The sequence below is a fragment of the Osmerus eperlanus genome, chromosome 21 (genome assembly GCF_963692335.1).
Source record: "Osmerus eperlanus chromosome 21, fOsmEpe2.1, whole genome shotgun sequence".
Classification (NCBI taxonomy): domain Eukaryota; kingdom Metazoa; phylum Chordata; class Actinopteri; order Osmeriformes; family Osmeridae; genus Osmerus; species Osmerus eperlanus.
Genome location: NC_085038.1, coordinates 13,101,126 through 13,123,330, shown reverse-complemented (window position 1 = coordinate 13,123,330; position 22,205 = coordinate 13,101,126). Strand labels below are relative to the sequence as shown.

The window sequence follows — 22,205 nt, the reverse complement described above, 5'->3', positions numbered from 1 at the left end:
GTCAGTAACAATGCCAAATGCGACCTATTGGTCTCATTTTGCGTGGAGAAGCTGACCTCGGTAAATTGTGCTACGAGCAGGCTGGCCTAGCTTCTGTTGCTAGGCAAACTTCACTGAGGGGATTGTTTGAATGCACCGGAAAAGAAAAACCTTTCTTTTGACAAAGTTTAGGTTGTCGCATTGAAGACAGCGACACACCACACAAGCTTGAGTTTAAATACATTATTTAATGTGACATTACTTACTGTACATGCAAGTCTTGAATTGCTTAAATGTATGATGCTGCTAGTGCACCACGGCACGATAAGATACGCTGTTATGTGCAATAGTCTTACTAGCACATCTATGCATGTCGTATTTATGCGTTGTTAAAATGTGCTGACGTTGTGACGTAGGCTAGCACTGAGTTCCCTTTGTGCAGAAAAGGCACTTTTTGCCACAAAAACGTTGTAACCTCCTAAACCGTGCAACGGAATGTAAATAAAAATACAAGCAGAGCAATCGGGACCAAGACGAATCTTTTGACACCGGCATTGTCTATGTAGTCCAAATATTGACGGATCCTTAGGGGTGGGAAAATAAATAAGAAAAAATATATATGAGAACAATGGTTGTGCTCTCGCCAAAGGCTTGAGCACACCCAATAATATATATGAGAGAGAACAATGGTTGTGCTCGCCAAAGGCATGAGCACACTCAGTAATATAATTCACAGCGAGTACAAGAAGTTAAATCAGTTACAACTAACCAACAAGAGCAACAAGTCCCTCAATAAGAGCCATTGTGTTCCTGGAGGAAGATAACATCAGGTCCAGCAAATCATTCCTAAGTACCGTTGTACTCAGGTAGCCTTCCTCCGTGGTAGGACATCATACTGCTCAGTTCTGATTTGCCCTGTGTGTCTTCCATTCAAAGGTTGTGGGCGTGTCTGCGGTCACAGGTAGTGGATTGGATGAACTCTTTGTGCAGGTGACAGATGCAGCAAAGGAGTACGAGACGTGAGTAGGACAATGCTCTCACGCTGGCATACTGCACACACACCACACACACACAGATTGTAGTGGGTTTAGTGGTCGTATTTGGATCTGAAGTCCATTTCCATTTTACACAGGGAATATCGGCCAGAATATGATAGGCTTCATAAAGAGTTGGTAAGTGTCTTCACGCAGTGCAATACTTTTACTGTTGTTGTGTGTGTTTTAATCTTGTTAATCGTGTCTGTATAATCATTTGTGTTTTGTTTCAGACTAATGCTCAGACCAGGAAGCAGCAGGAACAGTTGGAGAAACTACAGAAAGATATGGGAGCAGTCTCCATACAGACCATACCTCAGACAGGTGTGTGTGTGTGTGTGCACGCTCATGAGTCTTGTTGAAATGTGTCTGTTCACGTGTTTACGTTTTTTTTGTCTCTTCCTCCCCAGGCAGCGCCTACGTGGCAGGCCCCAGTGATTTAATTTTCATGCGGGGTAACCCTGATGATGTAGAGGAGGAAGTGGACAGTGACACAGATGACATTGATCACGCGGGTGAGAGAAAAATTATGTGTAAAAGCAACATTGAAATTGGCTGATTATCACAATTATATACGGATTCGGGTTATACAGTTAGGTCCATAAATATTTGGACATTGACACAATTTTCATCATTTTGGCTCTGTATACCACCACAATGGATTTTAAATGAAACAATCAAGATGTGCTTTAAGTGCAGACTTTCAGCTTTAATTTCAGGGTATTTACATCCAAATCAGGTGAACGGTGTAGGAATTACAACACATTTTATATGTGGCCCCCCCCTTTTTAAGGGACCAAAAGTAATTGGACAATTGGCTGCTCAGCTGTTCCATGGCCAGGTGTATGTTATTCCCTCATGGGAGTTCGTTATTTCATTGACAAGGAGCAGATAAAAGGTCTAGAGTTCATTTCAAGTATGGTATTTGTGTTTGGAATCTGTTGCTGTCAACTCTCAATATGAAGTCCAAAGAGCTGTCACCATCAGTGAAGCAAGCCATCGTTAGGCTGAAAAATCAAAACAAACCTATCAGAGAGATAGCAAAAACATTAGGTGTGGCCAAATCAACTGTTTGGTACATTCTTAAAAAGAAAGAACGCACTGGTGAGCTCAGCAACACCAAAAGACCACGGAAAACAACTGTGGTGGATGACAGAAGAATTCTTTCCCTGGTGAAGAAAAACCCCTTCACAACAGTTGGCCAGATCAAGAACCCTCTCCAGGAGGTAGGCGTATCTGTGTCAAAGTCAAAAATTAAGAGAAGACTTCACCAGAGTAAATACAGAGGGTTCACCACAAGATGTAAACCATTGGTGAGTCTCAAAAACAGGAAGACCAGATTAGAGTTTGCCAAAAAACATCTAAAAGACCCTGTACAGTTCTGGAACAACATCCTATGGACAGATGACACCAAGATCAACTTGTACCTGAATGATGGCAAGAGAAGAGTATGGAGAAGGGAAAGAACTGCTCATGATCCAAAGCATGCCACCTCATCAGTGAAGCATGGTGGAGGTAGTGTTATGGCGTGGGCATGTATGGCTGCCAATGGAACTGGTTCCCTTGTATTTATCGATGATGTGACTGCTGACAAAAGCAGTAGGATGAATTCTGAAGTGTTTCTGGCAATATTATCTGCTCAGATTCAGCCAAATGCTTCAGAACTCATAGGACGGCGCTTCACAGTGCAGATGGACAATGACCCGAAGCATACTGCGAAAGCAACCAAAGAGTTTTTTAAGGCAAAGAAGTGGAATGTTCTGCAATGGCCAAGTCAATCACCTGACCTAAATCCAATTGAGCATGCATTTCACTTGCTAAAGACAAAACTGAAGGGAAAATGCCCCAAGAACAAGCAGGAACTGAAGACAGTTGCAGTAGAGGCCTGGCAGAGCATCACCAGGGACGAAACCCAGCGTCTGGTGATGTCTATGGGTTCCAGACTTCAGGCTGTCATTGACTGCAAAGGATTTGCAACCAAGTATTAAAAGTGACAATTAGATTTATGATTATGTTAGTTTGTCCAATTATTTTTGGTCCCTTAAAAAGGGGGGGGGGCACACATAAAATGTGTTGTAATTCCTACACCGTTCACCTGATTTGGATGTAAATACCCTGAAATTAAAGCTGAAAGTCTGCACTTAAAGCACATCTTGATTGTTTCATTTCAAATCCATTGTGGTGGTATACAGAGCCAAAATGATAAATTGTGTCAATGTCCAAATATTTATGGACCTAACTGTATATAGTTTGGGTCAAATTAATTGGTGTAACAGTGTGAAAACCGTGAAACTCACTCCTCAGGTATGTAGCAGGCCACCCGCATCAACGAAGAGCTAGCTTTTCTTTGGCGTAGTTGGTAGTGGTCGCACTTGGCAAGTCGGATGTCGAGCGTTCGAATCCCGTGAGTGGCGAAAGATACCTTGTCGTGACGGAGCGTGGCTACGTCTGTTACATACCCGTCACATTGGTGCCGTGCCCCGGATTCACTAGGTTATCGTCAGCTACCGTATTTTACCGAAAATAAGCCGCAGCTTGTACTCCGATTTTACAGTTTTCTTGTGCTTGTGCGGCTTACAGTCCGGTTTTAGAACAAAAAAGTGTCTTCGTCTCAAGATCTCTACAGACCGTGCAGCTAATTTTATGCTCAACACTTGAACGGGGGCTTATTACTTGAAAGAGGAATTATTTACTGTGTTGTCTCAGTTACACTATCAGGGCTTGGAAATACAGTGACTTGCTAAAGTAGGCAAATGGCTAGTAGAACATAACATTTCAGTTAATCAAACAGCTGCAAGACCCAGTGAAATGTTATTGGCTAGGCTAGCTAGCAAAATAACGCTAGCATCGCTAACAAAATTACTAATTCAACTTTGGTAGTCTAACCGAGCTCTTTGTAAGCTCGTTTTAGATATAATTGTATATGATCGTGTGGACAATAAGACACGGACGCGATCTCTTTTCATAACTTGTATTTTACCACTGCTCTTCTTGACATCGCCATTCGAACAGCCCTCATTGATTTCACGTAATGCTTTCAGCATCAAGCCTACGGCAACTCCCGAGGGACAAAACACTCTTGTCCGTTGTCACATAGAAAGGTTTGCTACAGTAGGCTATCCTCAGGATTTGCAAGCTAGCTAAACTTATAATATATCTAAAATAATTTTGTAGACTTAACAATGGATTCTGCCACTAAATGAGTGACTTGGCTTTATTTCTGTACATAGTATCCACAACCGAAGTGTGTATCAGTTACACAATGCTGTAAGATCGCCTATACTCGTGCATTGCTCTTGGTACCCTTTACCCTCTTGGGGCGGCTGTGGCTCAGGGGGTAGAGAGGGTTGTCTGTTAATCGCAAGGTTGGCGGTTCGATCCCCGACTCCTCCTAGGTCATGTGCCGAAGTATCCTTGAGCAAGACTCTGAACCCCAAGTTGCTCCCGATTGGCAGGCCGGCGCCTTGCATGGTAGCTCGCTGCCGTCGGTATGTGTGAGTGAGAGTATGAATGGGTGAATGAGAGGCAAACATTGTAAAGCGCTTTGAGTGCCGCTAAGGTAGAAAAGCGCTATATAAATGCAGTCCATTTACCATTTACCCAGAATGCCCTACGGCAAGATGAAAAGCTACTAAATTAAGGGCATTAGCTTAGTTAAATAAGCATTGTTTGGAGTTCTATTGTTGTGTTCGTTCTGTTTTGATATGTGTAATGCTATGGTCTATAATTTAGATAATTTGAGTGTTCACCCTGATTGGGAATGTTGTCTAGTTAGATCGCTATCCAAGCTGTCCGCAGCTATAGCATGAATGTGCAAGTAATCATTTGTCAGCATTGGTCCGCGCAACGGCAACGTTGTTTGCTTATAAAGTGCGGCTTGTATTCCGGTGCGGCTTATACTCAAATTTACAAATGCAAAGTGCTCATTCTGGGGGGGTGCGGCTTGTACACGATGCGGCTTATTTTCTGTAAAATACGGTAATTGCCGGAGTGAGTGTCAGAGGGGTGAGTGTAACGGTGTGAAAACCGTGAAACTCACTCCTCAGGTATGTAGCAGGCCACCCGCATCAACGAAGAGCTAGCTTTTCTTTGGCGTAGTTGGTAGTGGTCGCGTTTGGCAAGTCGGAGGTCGAGCGTTCGAATACCGCGATTGGCGAACGATACCTTGTCGTGACGGAGCGTGGCTACGTCTGTTACATACCCGTCACATTGGCACCTTCGAATGTCTTGTAAGTTATGTACGTTATCTCTTGTGCAATTAAACAGCTTTAGGTATATGTACAGGAAAATAGTATATTTCCTATATACAGAAAAGGGGAGGGAAAAGGGTAAAAATAGCAATGACACGTTTTTACATTCTCTTTAAAAATTCTAATGAGTTTGAAAAGAAGAACTGGAATGTCATTGGTATAATATTTGACTTAGTTGTGACAAAATATCAGTGCTCACCAAGGCTTTGAACCGGTGTTTTGTCGATTTGTCTGGCACGTCCTCAGAGGCCGTTTACTTTTTTGACCAATGACAGCGGACATCAGGTGCTAGTGGCCACTGTGTGGGATGGAGTGATGGACATTATTGTTGAGATGGCTGGTGTTGGCATAATTTTGGATCAGGTGGATCATTGGGTGTGCTCACGCCTTCGGCGAGCACAACCATTGTTCTCTCACATATATATATTATTATTGGGTGTGCTTTGCCTTCGGCAAGGGCACAACCTTTGTTCTCTCACATATATATTATTATTATTATTTTTTTGCCCCCCTAAAACTCAGTCAATATTTGGCCTACATAGACAACGTAGGTGTCAAAAGTTTCGTCTTGGTAGCGATTGAGTTGCTTCTATTGGAATTTACGTTCCGTTGCATGGTTTAGGCTCAAGTTAAGTTTTTGTGGCGAAAAGTGAAGCTAACGGTGGCTAAGTTGCTAGCCACAGTCACTGACGTTACTTACGTCACTAACGTCACGAAAACACGCGTGACTACCTTTGGCAGAACATTCGTTTCGCATCTGTTAACTTGGGGGATAGCTAGGCTAACTATAGCTTTACTGCAAGGCAGCTGCAGAAACGCCACAAGCAAAGAGGCCAGGGTGATAACTATTTACTCATTTTACTTTGTGATATGACACACAATTGTGATGTGTAATGTACAGTATAAGCTGATATTATTAAGGAAGTACATCTACTTTCGGAAACAGTAGTCTACTATTTCACTGAAGTATTAGCATCATGACATTAGCCTGTGTTGCCCGGGCAACACAGTGGTCTATGATGTAGCGTTATCTGTTTTCAATCGTTAAAATAAACATTCCTCACATATACATTTTCGTTGTAGGATTTATTCTGACATTAGTAAACGATTTGTTGGTGAAATTACCATTACCTGTGGTTTCAAACCAGTGTAGCTCACTGCAACGCTGTAGCTTACCCGAGACACACTACAAAAACATCTACACTACACAGCTGTTTAGGAAGTCAATCGGCACTCCCCTTACTTAAATCAAAAGTCTATCTAACTACTAACCTGAACTTCATTGCCACAGCCTAAACGTTGTCAATCTGTTCATGAAAATAATTAATTTCAGCTTAAACCGTACAACGGAACGTTAAATCCAATTCAACCAACGCAATCGCTACCAAGACGAACACAGCAGTAGTCTAGTACTGTACCGTAGTAGTACAATTTACCGGGGCAGCTTCTCCACACAGGGCTATATCGCATTTTGCGTTGTTACTGACAATGATCGCTACCAGTGAGCTTTTTATGAATGAGCGATTTTCCACTAAATAAATGTCAAGCTTATTTACGTTTTGGGGGGCATATTTTCAGTTAGCAGATGGTACTGTTTGAATCGCGATTCCATCTTCTACTGCCGGGTAACGTCGTAGAATAATTCTTCAAAGGGGGTTCTTTATTAATGAATGAATGCAATGAGTAGGCTAAATGCCTGAAAATATCATGAGAAGGGAAAAACTTAAAATGACGTTTAAGTCATAGAGATTAGGTCAATTTTTACACCGGTCTGCCAAATGTATTCGTTTTGATTCAACGATGAGGCTGCCTCTTGCAGGGGAAATGAGAAGACATCTATTTCATTCTACACTTCACTCGTATTTTCAGTTGTAAATGAGCAGCAAAAAAAAAATGTCATTCAAAAACGGACCCCTGTGCAACCGACGCAAGCAAGCACACCCTACAATTTCCCCAGAAATTGTACCCTCTCTAGTTATTGTTTATTTTCGCCCCCCTAAGGATCAGTCAATATTTGGACTACATAGACAACGCCTGTGTCAAAATGTTCGTCTTGGTCTCGATTGCGTTGCTTGTATTTTTATTTACGTTCAGTTGCACGGTTTAGGGGGTTACAACGTTTTTGTGGCAATCAGGGTAATCAGTGCTAGCTACGTCAGCACACGTTAGCAACGACACATGGATTGATGTGATGTTGCACAGCGAGTATCGTATCGTGCCGTGGTGTACTACTACTAGCAGCATCATACATGTACATTTAAGCAAATCAAGACTTGCATGTACAGTAAGTAATGTCACATTAAAGAATGTAAAGTTTAAACTCAAGCTTGTGTGGTGCGTCGCTGGCTTCAGTGCCACAGCCTAAACTTTGTCAAAACAAACGTTCTCATTTCCGGCGCTTTCAAACAATCCCCTCACTCAGTGAAGTTTGGCTAGCCACTGCAACTAGCTTGCTCGTAGCAAACTTCTTTTGAATTAGCCATTTCTCTCTAAATAGATGTAAAGCTTATTTACGTTTTTGGGGGCATATTTTCAGTTAGCAGATGGTACTGTTTGAATCGCGATTCCATCGGAAATACTGCCGGTGACAACGTTGTTACAGTAGCTTGTTTCAAAGGGGGTTCGCTTGTTTCAAAGGGGGTTCTTGAGTAGGCTAAATGCTTGAAAATATCACTAGATGGGAAAAACTTAAGGGGACGGACCCACCTGCAACTAGGGTTGCCACCTCCAATGTGGTCAAATAAGGGACACCTTGGCAGTGGCTACATTTACATTTAGCAGATCTTATCCAGAGTGACTTACAGTAAGTACAGGGACATTCCCCCCGAGTAAGTAGGGTGAAGTTCTTTGACATAACGTCAATTTGCACGGCCTGGAATCGAACCAACGACCTTCTGATTAATATCCCAACGCCCTAACCGCTCAGCCATCTGACCCCCAGTTTAGTTATGACTAAACATAACTAAACTGGCATCTGTGCAGTTTGAAGAGTTTTCTTTCACAATCCTATACTGAATCCTATACTGGAAGTCTACTGTTGAACAAAATATGAATCACAGTAAAGTATTTATTTTATTTTTTGTGGGGGCTTTAAGGATTAAAACATCAGATCCTGGACATGTGCAATATGTTTGGTCTGTCAAAATTAACTATTTAGTTTGGAAGAAGCAAGAAACCATTGATAAACTCAGAAATAGCAAATTACCTGGTAGACCACCAAAGACCACTATGATGGATATTTAATTTATTTGTGAAATTAAATTAACAATACAATTAGTTGTGAAGATAAATGCATTAAGTTCAGAATATTTTTTGCTGTCAAGCCGATCAGAACAACTGTTAAAAGAGCAGGGCTCCTTTAAGAGATCGAGGCAGGAACTTGATTATTAGAATGCCAAGTCATTACAATCATCATCGACCGTGCTACACGTGGGACTTCTTATTTTGGTTTACCGTATTCAAATGTGTCAGTTTAGTTAAATGTTTGCATGCATCCAATCAGTAAGTTAAATGTTATGTATTAAGTGTTCTTAGTAGCTATATGCCACATTGAGTTTTAAAAATACTGTGTTGCATACTGTTGGAATTAATGGTTAGCTAGTTATCTAATTCATCATACTGGGTTTGTAACTTCCCTGACGTGATAGTCCCCTTCTGAGTGCTGTTTCAGATCTGACAGGCCACCATGGGCGACAGAAAATATCCTGTGGCAAACTTTACAGTTTGCCTTGAATTTGTTTCCCATGACGGAACTCACCCACTCGTTCTCCGTCTGCCATTCACTTCTATATTTTGAAAGCCTCTTTCGCTTTGACAGGTGGACATGGGCCAAAGGTAGGGTTATTAGCCGACATTTTTAAAAGCCCTGCGTCCGAGTCTACGTAACCATGGTAACAATGACATTGCTTGACTGCCTGTCATTCTGATATTCAAGAGTTTCACGAGACAGACATATCAGAATGACAGGCAGTCACTGTCACTCAACGTCATTGTTACCATGTCTCGTGAAACTCTTGGTTTTATTATATTATTTCTCATGTAGGAGCATGTGAAAACGTAACGTAAGCATTAGAGTAGGTTTAGCACGAAAATACGGGACATATTGCGTCCCGTATTGACTCAGTACGGGACGGTAAATTGTATTGTTTAATACGGGACAGTCCCGTATTATACGGGACGGGTGGCAACCCTACCTGCAACCGACGCAAGCGAGCACACCCTACAATTTCCCCAGAAATTGTACCCTCTCTAGTTTACTTTGTCATTCGTTTTCTTTCGAAAAAGAGGTAGAAAGAAGAGGTAAACAAACGTGGGGTGGGACACACCGTCCAAAGGTTAAAATATCTAAAAATGACACATTGACACACAAGTTGGTAGGAAAGAAAGGACTAGCTAAGGGCAAGTGTAGCTAAAAATGCGCTTTTCTGTTTCCAGTGCTTGCTTTTTGGAGGAGACACGGCTTGTCATTGTCCCCAAATCAATATCAAGATTTTGACAAACTTATTGATTGGACATGTGTTGCCTGCTGTCGTGTCGGCTGCAGCCTGGTTGAAGTAGAATTAATCAGGCTATTCTTGTGGTTATTTAGCTCTATCTATAGTAGCTTATTGTTGTAGAGCACTTACTATAACAAGGTAGACCATATCATTTGGTTGTTGCAACTTCGTATCTTGGATGTAGTTCTGCATTTGCTGCAGCGTGAACTATTGATGAATGAATAGCCTACACTTTTTTTAGCCCACCCACCCAATATCACTACCAGCCGTCACTGATGATGTATATGATCAATCTAATATGTCTGATATATAGAACATATACTGAAGATGTACAATTTACTCTAGTTTGCCAATAATGTTGACCTGCACTGTAATAAGTTGATTGAATTGCCTGTTGTTGATTGGTTAATTGCTTGTGGTACGTTTGTAGTCCTAAGTTCATTCCCTTCCTTTTCCCGTGATTCACTTCTAGTGATTGAAGAGAGCAAAGAAGAGCCAGCCTTTGGGAACTTCCTCAAGGAAAGGAAGGAAGTGGTGCAAGTCCGGAACAGGAAGTCGCAGTGACCTATACAGAAGCACCTGCCTTTTAACCACTGTCCCATGGCCCCCAGGACTACTTCTTCCTCTTCAGATAACTCAGAGGCAACAAGGAGATGGCGTGGCAAAACAGATTATCTGTCCCCTGGGCCAGTCACAGAAGAGTTGTCATATATATGGGATGCACACGGAAGATAAACTGTTAAATTATTGAAATGCATCCCTTAACTGAAGGACAGAAAGTAGAGACTAACAATCTACCATTAAAAAAAGAAGCTTCCTTTGTCAGCCAGAAGCTCTTAAAAGAGGTTGATGTCAGGGATACTACTAACTTGTAGGACTGAATGGCAGAACAATGATGGAATGTGCTTGTTTTTGCTTTTTAATTAGGGTAAATGTGTTCAAGAAATATCTATTTTTATATTATGTAGAACTGAATAATTGTGTTCCTTTTGTTTTTCATTGAAAAGGCTTCATTTGTAAAAAGGCTTGCATGGCTTCCAAATTCACAAAGCAGAATAAAGTGGCAAAATCTCTGTGTGTGTGTGTGTGTATATGTGATGGGAACTAGAGGGAGGGAATGGAGGACAGCAGGATTGTACCGTCCTACTCTCCTTCTGTCATCACATCCAAGCAAGCTTGCCCACATTCACACCCTCTCTCTTTCTGCGGGAGGGTTCATTGAAAAGAGCTTCAGCTTCATTCTGTATCCTTCTTTCACTCATTACATATAGTGGGTCTGAATGCACTAACAATAATTCTTCATCAATTCTGTGTTTCTTGTGTTGTATTACATCCAAGTCGATACACTTGGATTTACACAGACTTGAAGAAAACATGTAGCCTACAGTTTTCTGATCAAACGGTTCAGAAATACATCCCACAATGAATGAGGAAATATTTTGGGGCTGTTGAGTCGTCAGCTGTACATAGACATACACATGACCTCTGGCTCAAGGGAGGAGGAATTTGGAAGTCGAGGTCTTCTCAGCAACTGACGAGACAGGCACCGCCAGAAGCGTGAATGTTGCTGTTCCAGCTCTGATGAGTCACCTCTGTGCTGGCATTCACATATAGACCTCTCCCAGTCACCCTTTTCTGCCTCCTCTTCTCAACCGTGGGCTACAAATGCCGCCAGACAAACGGGTAGGATAAAGTGTGGAATTTGCTGTTTGGCAGGAAAATGTCAGAACACCGACTTATTACACGACTAGAAGAACATACATTAAATGGTGATAAAAATCCATACAGTTTAAAAGCCATAGGAAGAAGTGAAGCCAAGAGTGGGCCTAAATATTCAAAAATCCAATCCATCTTTAAGTCTTGGGCCTGAAAGCAGATGAGGATATCAGTGTGGGACTAATCAAACATTCCATTTACAGTAACACTGGACACTAAGTCCAGTGTTAACACTAAGGTCCTTTGACATGTGCAGAAGGCTACTTCAGTCCAGTTAAGACAATCACGTATTAGATTTGAGCATTTATTGATACCATGACATGGACATAGGTTTGAGTGGATAATCTAAGGGAAGCACTCCCTGCCTCCTCGATGCTACGCATGCATACATGACAAATGAGGCAGGGAGCAATAGAGATATAATCCCCCTGGTGGATATAACATACAGACAGCAAGGGGGAGAAGGGGATGGTGGATGGCCAGCTATGTTGTTGGTCAAGAACTGGATGGTCTGGAGCAGGGGTCACAAACCTTTTTGAAACTGAGAGCTACTTCATGGGTACTGAGTCATATGAAGGACTACCAGTTTGATACACTTCTGAAATAACAAATGTGCTCAGTTTAGCTTTAGTTATATATTATTATTAATGATTAATGATACTCATCTATGTGAAGACTGATCACGTTTATGATTTCTCACAATAACAATGTCTTAACAAGGTGAGAAACAGATAATATCAATATTCAACACTTTATTACGGAGCCCCAGACCTGACATCCGAAAAAAAAGAAGAAATCGTGCCCACGAAATGCTAATTCATGGTTATTACCGAGAGGCTTTTACACAGAATATTGAGAGCCCGGATGCTTTACCGGCAAAGGTTCGACTTGGACGCCGGTATAGATTTCATTGTTGACCAACTGAAAGGCCCTGGAAAGGATCACGGTTACCGGTGGATGTATACAAAGTGTATACAACAAGGTATCTATAAGAAAAGAAGACGTCAGGATCCTCCTCTCTCTAATGGACCCCATCAGCTCCCAAGCTCGCCAGACCAGACGTTTCAGAAGGAGGCAGTATTCTGCTCAAGGACCTAACTTTGTGTGGCACATAGACTCATAGACAAATTGAATATGAAATTATGGCTGCATCGATGGCTTCTCGCGCAATATAATTTGCCTGCGGGCTGTGTGTTGGACTGTCAATACTACTGGGTTCGGGGATTGACTGTTTTGGTCTAGTTGTGATTGGCCGCCAGTAAAGAACTGACTTGTACTGCGTCCTCGTCTCCGTGTATATATGTGATAAACAGTGATTAAGTTAGCAACCCACAAATAGTAGCACTACAATAGTCTACGGCACATAAAGCCATAACATGGTGTCAGAAGACGGTGTTACGGAATAAATCGAAGACGGTATTTAAACAAGTTAACTGAAGACTAGCAGTCAGCTAACAAGTGCTAGCGCCCGCTAAAATGGAGCAGTTTAAACCGCTGCCACCGCTGATACTCAGGACATACTGATACTGATATTCCTGATACTCTGGTCATCAGGAATATCGGTGGACAGATTCATCACCGAGCTACGTCAGAAGAGCAAAGACTGAGTTTGGCAGAAATGAAGATGACATGATTAGGGATAAATCAGGGTTTTTCCTGTGTCAAAATGGGTCTTCGGTGCTCCAAAAAATAATAATATATGTATTCTTTTTTTTCTTCTTTTTTCTAATCAATGTATTTATTCCCAGGTGTTTTGCATCCCCCCCTGTAATAGTCTAATAGCTAATGTAATATTGCACATATTTTCGTCATATTTCCCCTAAAGCAATAAAGTTAGGCTACTTAAAGACACCTTACACTCATAAAGTATGCTCTAAATGGCATAAATGCTGCCAATTAATAATTGACGTAACAACTTATTGTAAATGGTCAGTAGCCTAGCCTATCGATTAAGGTAGGCCACTCTGAAGCATGTACACTGCTTGCTTCATTTGATCTTGATAGGCTAAGCATTCTGTAGGAAATAACAATAAACCCACTTTTTATTAATTAAAACTACTTACAAATACATTTACAGTTAGGTCCATAAATATTTGGACATTGACACATTTTTCATAATTTTGGCTCTGTATACCACCACAATGGATTTGAAATGAAACAATCAAGATGTGCTTTAAGTGCAGACTTTCAGCTTTAATTTCAGGGTATTTACATCCAAATCAGGTGAACGGTGTAGGAATTACAACACATTTGATATGTGGCCCCCCCCTTTTTAAGGGACCAAAAGTAATTGGACAATTGGCTGCTCAGCTGTTCCATGGCCAGGTGTATGTTATTCCCTCATGGGAGTTCGTTATTTCATTGACAAGGAGCAGATAAAAGGTCTAGAGTTCATTTCAAGTATGGTATTTGTGTTTGGAATCTGTTGCTGTCAACTCTCAATATGAAGTCCAAAGAGCTGTCACCATCAGTGAAGCAAGCCATCGTTAGGCTGAAAAATCAAAACAAACCTATCAGAGAGATAGCAAAAACATTAGGTGTGGCCAAATCAACTGTTTGGTACATTCTTATAAAGAAAAACCCTGGTGAAGAAAAACCCCTTCACAACAGTTGGCCAGATCAAGAACCCTCTCCAGGAGGTAGGCGTATCTGTGTCAAAGTCAAAAATTAATAGAAGACTTCACCAGAGTAAATACAGAGGGTTCACCACAAGATGTAAACCATTGGTGAGTCTCAAAAACAGGAAGACCAGATTAGAGTTTGCCAAAAAACATCTAAAAGACCCTGTACAGTTCTGGAACAACATCCTATGGACAGATGAGACCAAGATCAACTTGTACCTGAATGATGGGAAGAGAAGAGTATGGAGAAGGGAAAGAACTGCTCATGATCCAAAGCATGCCACCTCATCAGTGAAGCATGGTGGAGGTAGTGTTATGGCGTGGGCATGTATGGCTGCCAATGGAACTGGTTCCCTTGTATTTATCGATGATGTGACTGCTGACAAAAGCAGTAGGATGAATTCTGAAGTGTTTCTGGCAATATTATCTGCTCAGATTCAGCCAAATGCTTCAGAACTCATAGGACGGCGCTTCACAGTGCAGATGGACAATGACCCGAAGCATACTGCGAAAGCAACCAAAGAGTTTTTTAAGGCAAAGAAGTGGAATGTTCTGCAATGGCCAAGTCAATCACCTGATGTAAAATGTAACATGTATTCTACTGTAATCTTGCACTAGTAGTGTGAACGGAGCGTTACGCTCCGTTCACACTGCAGCGTTTTTTAACGCTCTGCATCGCTTGCCTTCCCACAGTACACCACGCTCGGGGGCGTGTTAGACAAGTTAATACAGAGTTGTAGTTCTCTAAGGTCACTGTTGTAGTCATGGCCAAGCGTGCAGATTTGGGTTCATGTACTCACAATATCGATCAAAATACCACTTTTACACAACATTTATGTAAGTGCAAGATTTTACTAGTGCAAGATTACAGTAGAATACATGTTACGCCACCGGTCACTCAACCAGTCGTTTGTAGGCTGGGCTAGCGAGCTAGCAGTGGCACAGAACAGTCACGTAATGTGACGACTAAATTTAAAAGTAGGCTATAAAAACACACTAGGAACAATGACGACATCGGCAACCATGCACCATGCATTATTAGTTTAATGTATTCTTTAAATTCAGGCTCGTCACATTAGTAACTTTGTTCTGAACAGAACTGGGTGTGCAGACACATACGAAAAGTTTCTGCTCCATCTTGAAATTGTCAAACCTAGAAATGTTTACCATGACGAACAGTTGCTACGTTACAAGAAACAAGAAACCAATCCGATTGGCCAACGCTAGCGTTTTCACGCTCCTCATTTACATAAAGTTGAGAAAATCCAACTTGCAACGCTTTGCGCCGCCCGCTCCGCTGCAGTGTGAACGCACTGTTACAGTGCGTGTCCACTGCAGCGACGCAAATCGCTTGCCATCGCTCGCCTTCCCACAGTTCACCACGCTCGGGGGTGTTTCAAACAGATTAATGTAAAATGTAGTTCTCTAAAGTCACTGTTGTAGTTGTCATGGCCAAGTGTGCAGACTTGGGTTTACGTACTCGCAACATCGATCAAAATACAACTTGTATACAAAATACGAAACTGTTTAATAGACATAAACGTTGACATGTGTAAAAAACGTTTTATTATATTACTCAAAGTCTGCTAATCTGTCGATACGATAGAGTTCCAGCCGGGCTAGCTAGCTACTGTAGTTACCACAGAACGAAGTTACGTAATGTGACTAGACTGAATTTGAAAGTACAAGCACCAACAACTTCGGCAACCTTGCGCCATGCATCGTTTTTTATTAACATCTCTGTACGAATACAGCTATGTATCGTACAGGACTGGGTAAGCAGCCACACAAACGATTAGTTTCTCCTCCACCTTGAAACCTAGAAAGCTAGAAGTGTTCACCATGGTTGCTACGTTACGAGACATAAGAAAACACTCCGATTGGCCATCGCTAGCGAAAAACGCTCCTCATTTGCATAAAGTTGAGAAAATCTCAACTCGGTAGCGTCGCTACCCACAATGCACCACGCAAGCGATTCGCCTGGCTCCATTGAAAATGAATTGAAAACATGTTGTCGCTCGCATCGCGTTGCTGCAGTGGACAAGCACTGTTACAGTTCTCAAGGACGCACACACGCAATCTCAACTGCGGTGTGAAGCGCGTGTCCGTGCAATTCTCCGACATGCACTCTAACAATCACTGCTGATAGACGGCCTAAAATGTTGTACAGCCTGATTTCTGATACTGTGGCGGCAGAAATGTAGCCATAGAGGAAACACTGCACTATATATTATCACTCCAGGTTAAGAATACCAATGGAGGCTGCATTGGAAATCGTAGGCTAAAACAAACTTTTGTCAGCATTTTGAGTGGAAATTTCATTTGCATTTGTACAGGTGTATTCGTGCACGTCGGGCTGGCCCTCGCAGCGGAACGACAGTTTACTGGCCGCTCTGTCCATTCGCGCACCTCAAAGTTGCGTATTGATCAGACAAGAAGACACGCTTATCAACTCGATTACTATTGATCAAAACAGAACGAGGGTTCGGCTGTAGCCTACTTGAAACATACTATCGAGAACATATTCGCTGACATGCATTGCACGCGTGATGAACACAACTTTAAAAAAAAATGTTTCTCTATGCAGGAAAAACCCTGTAAATTAGTGTTTTGCATAAATGACATTCGTCTGAGAGACTGTTGCGTGATAATACGCTTACTTTGCACAGAGCCATAGAAACATGTAGATCAGCAGAGCTCGCTATGTCACAAATACAAGCGATGCAGACGTCACATGTTGTCCGAGCTAATAGTGTCTTACTGAGTGTACTTCGTGACTGCCATCTGACTGTAAGTAACCAGAGTTTGTTTCATTAATTTGTGTTTTGCTAAAACTTGCCTCAAGGACAGAGGGTAAGGGTATAGCAGCTAAATTGGTCAATAGGTAGCTAGCTAGAGATCGAGTTTCAGGGTACTTGCCGCCGTGTGAGACCCTGGCTTTGTTTACATAATTAGGACCATTGTCAGCTGCGCCTTTAGCATATTTAGGCGATTAGCACTGCAGAGGCAGCCTCGGCGCACAAAGACTCGGTCGAACAAAGACAGGGAGTCTACCTGCGGGAGTCCACCGAGGTTGGCCGACGAGGTGGATCACCTCTTCTGATAAGTATCACCCTATTTGTATTCTATTCTACCTACAACATATTCATAGCTAGCATGTGTTTCTTCAGCATTCCCGTTCATTACACTACTCGTAGACGTAGATATATCACAAAGTATATACGGTCAACTTCTAACCTTCACTACCTATCCAGATCTTCTCCACCTGCCCTCTCTCTTTCTATAGGGCTCTGGAACTGCCAGTCTGCTGTGAACAAGGCAGACTACATCCCAGCGTTTGCATCTCATGCTTCTCTTCATGCCCTTGCGCTGACAGAGACATGGATCCGCCCTGAGAACACCGCAACTCCAGCTGCTCTCTCCGTCAACCACTCCTTCACTCACTCACCCCGCTCAACCGGGCGGGGTGGTGGGACAGGGTTGCTTCTTTCCCCACATATTAAATACACATCCACACCACTCCCTGTTACTGCCAAATCATTTGAACACCATTGTGCGATGCTAACTGATCCTATCAAAGCATGCTTAATTGTTCTTTATCGCCCACCAGGCCCGCTAGCCGACTTTGTGGAGGAGCTGGACATGCTCCTCAGCGTCCTCCCGGATGATGGAACCCCCCTGATAGTCGTTGGGGACTTCAACATCCACCTCCAAAGAACTCAGGCCGTCGACTTCTTGTCTCTCCTGACCTCCTTCGACCTGACGCTGCTGAGCACACCGGCGACCCACAAGGCAGGCAAACAGCTAGACCTCATCCTGACACGTAACTGTATCACTGACTTAACCTCTGTAACCCCACTGCATATTTCTGATCACTACTTTATCCAATTCTCTATCTCTCTCCCTCCAACTCCTTCTACCTCCCCTCCCCTTGTAACTTTCCGGCGCAACGTCCGCTCCCTATCCCCCTCCCATTTCTCCTCTATTGTAACATCCTCCCTTCCCCCAATTGACGAGTTCTCGTCCCACCCCCCTAACACTGCCACCGACACCTTGTTAACCACTTTAACTGCATCACTTGACTCTCTCTGTCCCCTGTCAACCAGGCCTGCGCGATCTTCTCCCTCCTGCCCGTGGCTTACGGATGTTATTCGTGAAGAACGGTCCACCCTTCGGGCAGCTGAGAGGAGATGGCGCAAGTCCAAAGGCGGTCTGGACCTTGATAAGTATCACTCCCTCCTCAAATCCTTCTCTTCTCACATAACTGGTGCTAAAACCCTCTACTTTCTGAACAAAATTAACTCTGCTTCAAACCCCCACAAACTTTTTTCTACCTTCTCCACCCTTCTCAACACACCTCCCCCACCCCCTCCCTCCACCCTGACAGCAGACGACTTCTCCTCCTTCTTTGAGAAAAAAGTTGCCGACATTAGCAGTCGGTTCCCTAAACCCACCTTTCCTACCCTCTCACCCTCCATGACTGACCCAACTAAATGTCTAAACTCTTTCTCCCCTGTCTGAGGCAGAGATCTCTGACCTCATTCTCTCTCATCGCCCCACCTCCTGTCCCCTTGATCCTATACCCTCCCCTCTCTTTCAAACCATCTCCCCCTCCATCATAACTTTTCTTCTCCATGTCCTAAACTCCTCTCTTACCTCTGGCACCTTCCCCTCTGCCTTCAAACAGGCTAGAGTTACCCCTCTACTCAAAAAACCCTCCCTTAACCCTGCCGTTCTCCAGAACTACAGACCGGTATCACTGTTACCCTTCCTTTCGAAAACAATTGAACGTGCTGTATCTAACCAACTGTCTAACTTTCTCTCTCAGAACAACCTGCTTGACCCCAACCAATCGGGCTTCAAGACTGGCCACTCCACAGAGACTGCCCTCCTTTCAGTCACCACTGCCCTCCAGTCTGCCAGAGCGGCTTCCAGGTCATCCGTCATCATTCTGCTGGACCTTTCTGCAGCGTTTGATACGGTTAACCACCAGATCCTGCTCGCCAGACTTTCTGAGATGGGCATCACTGGCACTGCACTCCAGTGGATCTCATCCTACCTGTCGGGAAGATCCTACCAGGTTTCCTGGGGAGGGAAACTGTCAGGCCCTCGCCAGCTCTCCACTGGTGTCCCACAGGGCTCCGTCCTTGGACCCCTCCTCTTCTCTCTGTACACCGCCTCACTTGGACCAATCATCACCTCCCATGGCTTCTCCTACCACTGCTACGCTGACGACACGCAGCTGTACCTGTCGTTCCCCCCGACCGATCCGGGGATCTCAGCTAGGATTGAGGCCTGCCTCACAGACATCTCCGCCTGGATGACCGAGCACCACCTCCAGCTGAACCTCGCCAAAACAGAACTTCTCATCATCCCGGCTAAACCCTCCATCTCCCACGATCTCTCAATCACCCTGGGATCTGCGACGGTGACCCCTTCATCCTCTGCCAGGAACCTTGGGGTTACCATGGACGACGAGCTCTCCCTCACGGCCCACATTGCTGCGGTCTCCCGGTCGTGTAGATTCACCCTCTACAACATCCGGAAGATCAGGAGATACCTGTCTGAGCACTCCACCCAGCTGCTAGTCCAAGCACTTGTCCTCTCCACGTTGGACTATTGCAACTATTGATCCATCATGTGACCCGAAGGCAGCACAAGGGTTAACCCTTGTGCTGCCTTCGGGTCACATGACCCAAAGGTTCATAACGAACCATCGTTGTGTTTACCCAATTTTACCCAATACAAAAACAAAATAATTTTCTTTTAACCTTTGCAATGTGGGGGGTCTGAGACAGCCTAGCTGTTAAAAGAAAATGCTTCACTTTGTCTTTGTATGCGGTAAATTTGTCGCAATACGACGGTGGGTCACAATGACTGATGGGTCAGAATGACCCGAAGATAACACAAGGGTTAAGGGTGTGTTTGGATCCTTGCAACCTGAACGAGGCAGTCAAGCGTCAGCACTACCATATTTTACGTAAAAAAAGCCGCGGCTTGTACTCCGATTTTACAGTTTTCTTGTGCTTGTGCGGCTTATATTTCAAAGCGGCTTATAGTCCGGTTTTAGAACAAAAAAGTGGATCTCTACTGACCGTGCAGCTAATTTTATGCTCAACACTTGAACGGGGGCTTATTACTTGAAAGAGGAATTATTTACTGTTTTCTCAGTTACACTATCAGGGCTTGGAAATACAGTGACCTGCTAAAGTAAGCAAATGGCTAGTAGAACATAACATTTCATAATAATTTAAGTTAATCAAACAGCTGCAAACCCAGTGAAATGTTATAGGCTTAGGCAACGTTAGCACTACAGCTTAGCAAACAAACTATCGTGATTCAACTCAGCTTCAGTTAGCTCTAGCTATCTTGCTGAAAAATAGATCTGGACAAACATGCATCTTGAATTGTAGATTTACATGACAACACGTTTTATTTATTTGAATGAAACAGTCAGGAACATGAAATAACGTTAGCCCCATTGCCAATAAACTAGGCTAAATAATCACACATTCTACCTATGCTCTTGCGTTAGCAAGCTACACTAGTTTACAGTCTAGGTGTTTTCACTATCTAGCTGTTCTTGCATTCCTTGCAAATCAGCGTAAATAAAAAGCAGATGAGCTAGAGTCTAGCTAACATTGACTAGACGGGCATGATGTTTGTCTATACCGTAGCGTAGAAGATCCATGTACAGTTCCACTCTCGACACATTTGCGCGAACCATTTTACCAAGGACGGTTTAGAAAACCTGGGACAATGTAAAGCAGGATTTGTTGCTGTTGCTGAAAAGAGGTGCGTTCCGACCTTATGTTCATCACAACCGCAAGTTGTAGTATGATTTTGTTGGTAACAGTTATTAGCAATGCTAACGTATCCTGTATCTAGCACCTGCCTTTCTCCAGTTCTTTCAAATAGATAATCAGGCGTTAGCAATAGGCTAGACTGCTATTCGTTTTCTGGCAATTTTTTTCGGAAGCTTCCCTTCTAATGCCGACTACAGCTAGTCTAGCTAGAGTCATTTGCTAATTAACCCTTGTGTTCTCCTCGGGTCGTTCTGACCCATCAGTCATTGTGACCCACCGTCGTATTGCGACAACTTTACCGCATACAAAAACAAAGTGAAGCATTTTCTTTTAACCGTCGGGCTGTCTCAGACCCCCCACATTGCGAAGGTTAAAAGAAAAGTATTTTTATTTGGTTTTGTATTGGGTAAAATTGGGTAAACACAATGATGGTTCGTTATGAACCTTTGGGTCATGTGACCCGAAGGCAGCACGAGGGTTAAGGTATGTTGATGTGTTTAGAAACGTATTTAGCATTCTACCTATGCTAGATACAGGAGACGTTAGCATTGCTAACTGTTATTGACAAAATCATACTTACACTGTAAGTATGATTGCTAATAGGCTAACTGTTAGTTACTTACAGCTTGCGTTTGTGATGAGCATACCGTTCTTTTCAGCACCTCTTTTCAGCAACAGCGGCTTAGCAAATCCTTCTTTAACCCTCGTGCTGCCTTCGGGTCACATGACCCAAAGGTTCATAACGAACCATCGTTGTGTTTACCCAATTTTACCCAATACAAAAACAAATAAAAATTTTCTTTTAACCTTCGCAATGTGGGGGGTCTGAGACAGCCCAACGGTTAAAAGAAAATGCTTCACTTTGTTTTTGTATGCGGTAAAGTTGTCGCAATACGACGGTGGGTCACAATGACTGATGGGTCAGAACGACCCGAAGATAACACAAGGGTTAAATTGTCCAAGGTTTTCATTCAAAACTGTCCTCGGTGAAATGGTTCGAGCAAATTTGTAATTGAGGGTCGAACTGCACAGGGATCTTCTCACAGACAAACATCACAGCCCGTCGAGTGTTTGGTTCCTTAGGAAGACTCTGAAAAGTGTCAGCATTCCCTGTGCAGCCTGGAACACTTCATTTACCACCATAGTCCATTTTCAATATGCTAGAAAAACGTTCCCCAGACAGCATTTACATCTGTGCCAGATCCGTTTTCGAATCAGCAGATTCGCGCAGCAGTCGCACTCACTATGCAGATCTGCACCAAATTTGCGCCAGACCTCTATAGCAATTCTGGCTGTAACATTC

At 43.1% G+C, this 22,205-nt stretch overlaps 1 protein-coding gene across 1 annotated transcript in view; it reads left to right on the top strand.

The window, feature by feature from the left end:
- Window positions 1-10,832, top strand: part of gpn1 (GPN-loop GTPase 1) — a 29,789-nt gene extending 18,957 nt beyond the window's left edge. Inside the window, exons 9-13 of the mRNA XM_062446421.1 lie at window positions 916-998; window positions 1,112-1,151; window positions 1,247-1,337; window positions 1,424-1,528; window positions 10,232-10,832. Coding sequence (XP_062302405.1) covers window positions 916-998; window positions 1,112-1,151; window positions 1,247-1,337; window positions 1,424-1,528; window positions 10,232-10,323 — 411 coding nt within the window. The 3' untranslated portion in view covers window positions 10,324-10,832. The remainder of the gene's footprint in view (window positions 1-915; window positions 999-1,111; window positions 1,152-1,246; window positions 1,338-1,423; window positions 1,529-10,231) is intronic.
- The last annotated feature ends 11,373 nt before the right edge of the window (window positions 10,833-22,205 follow it).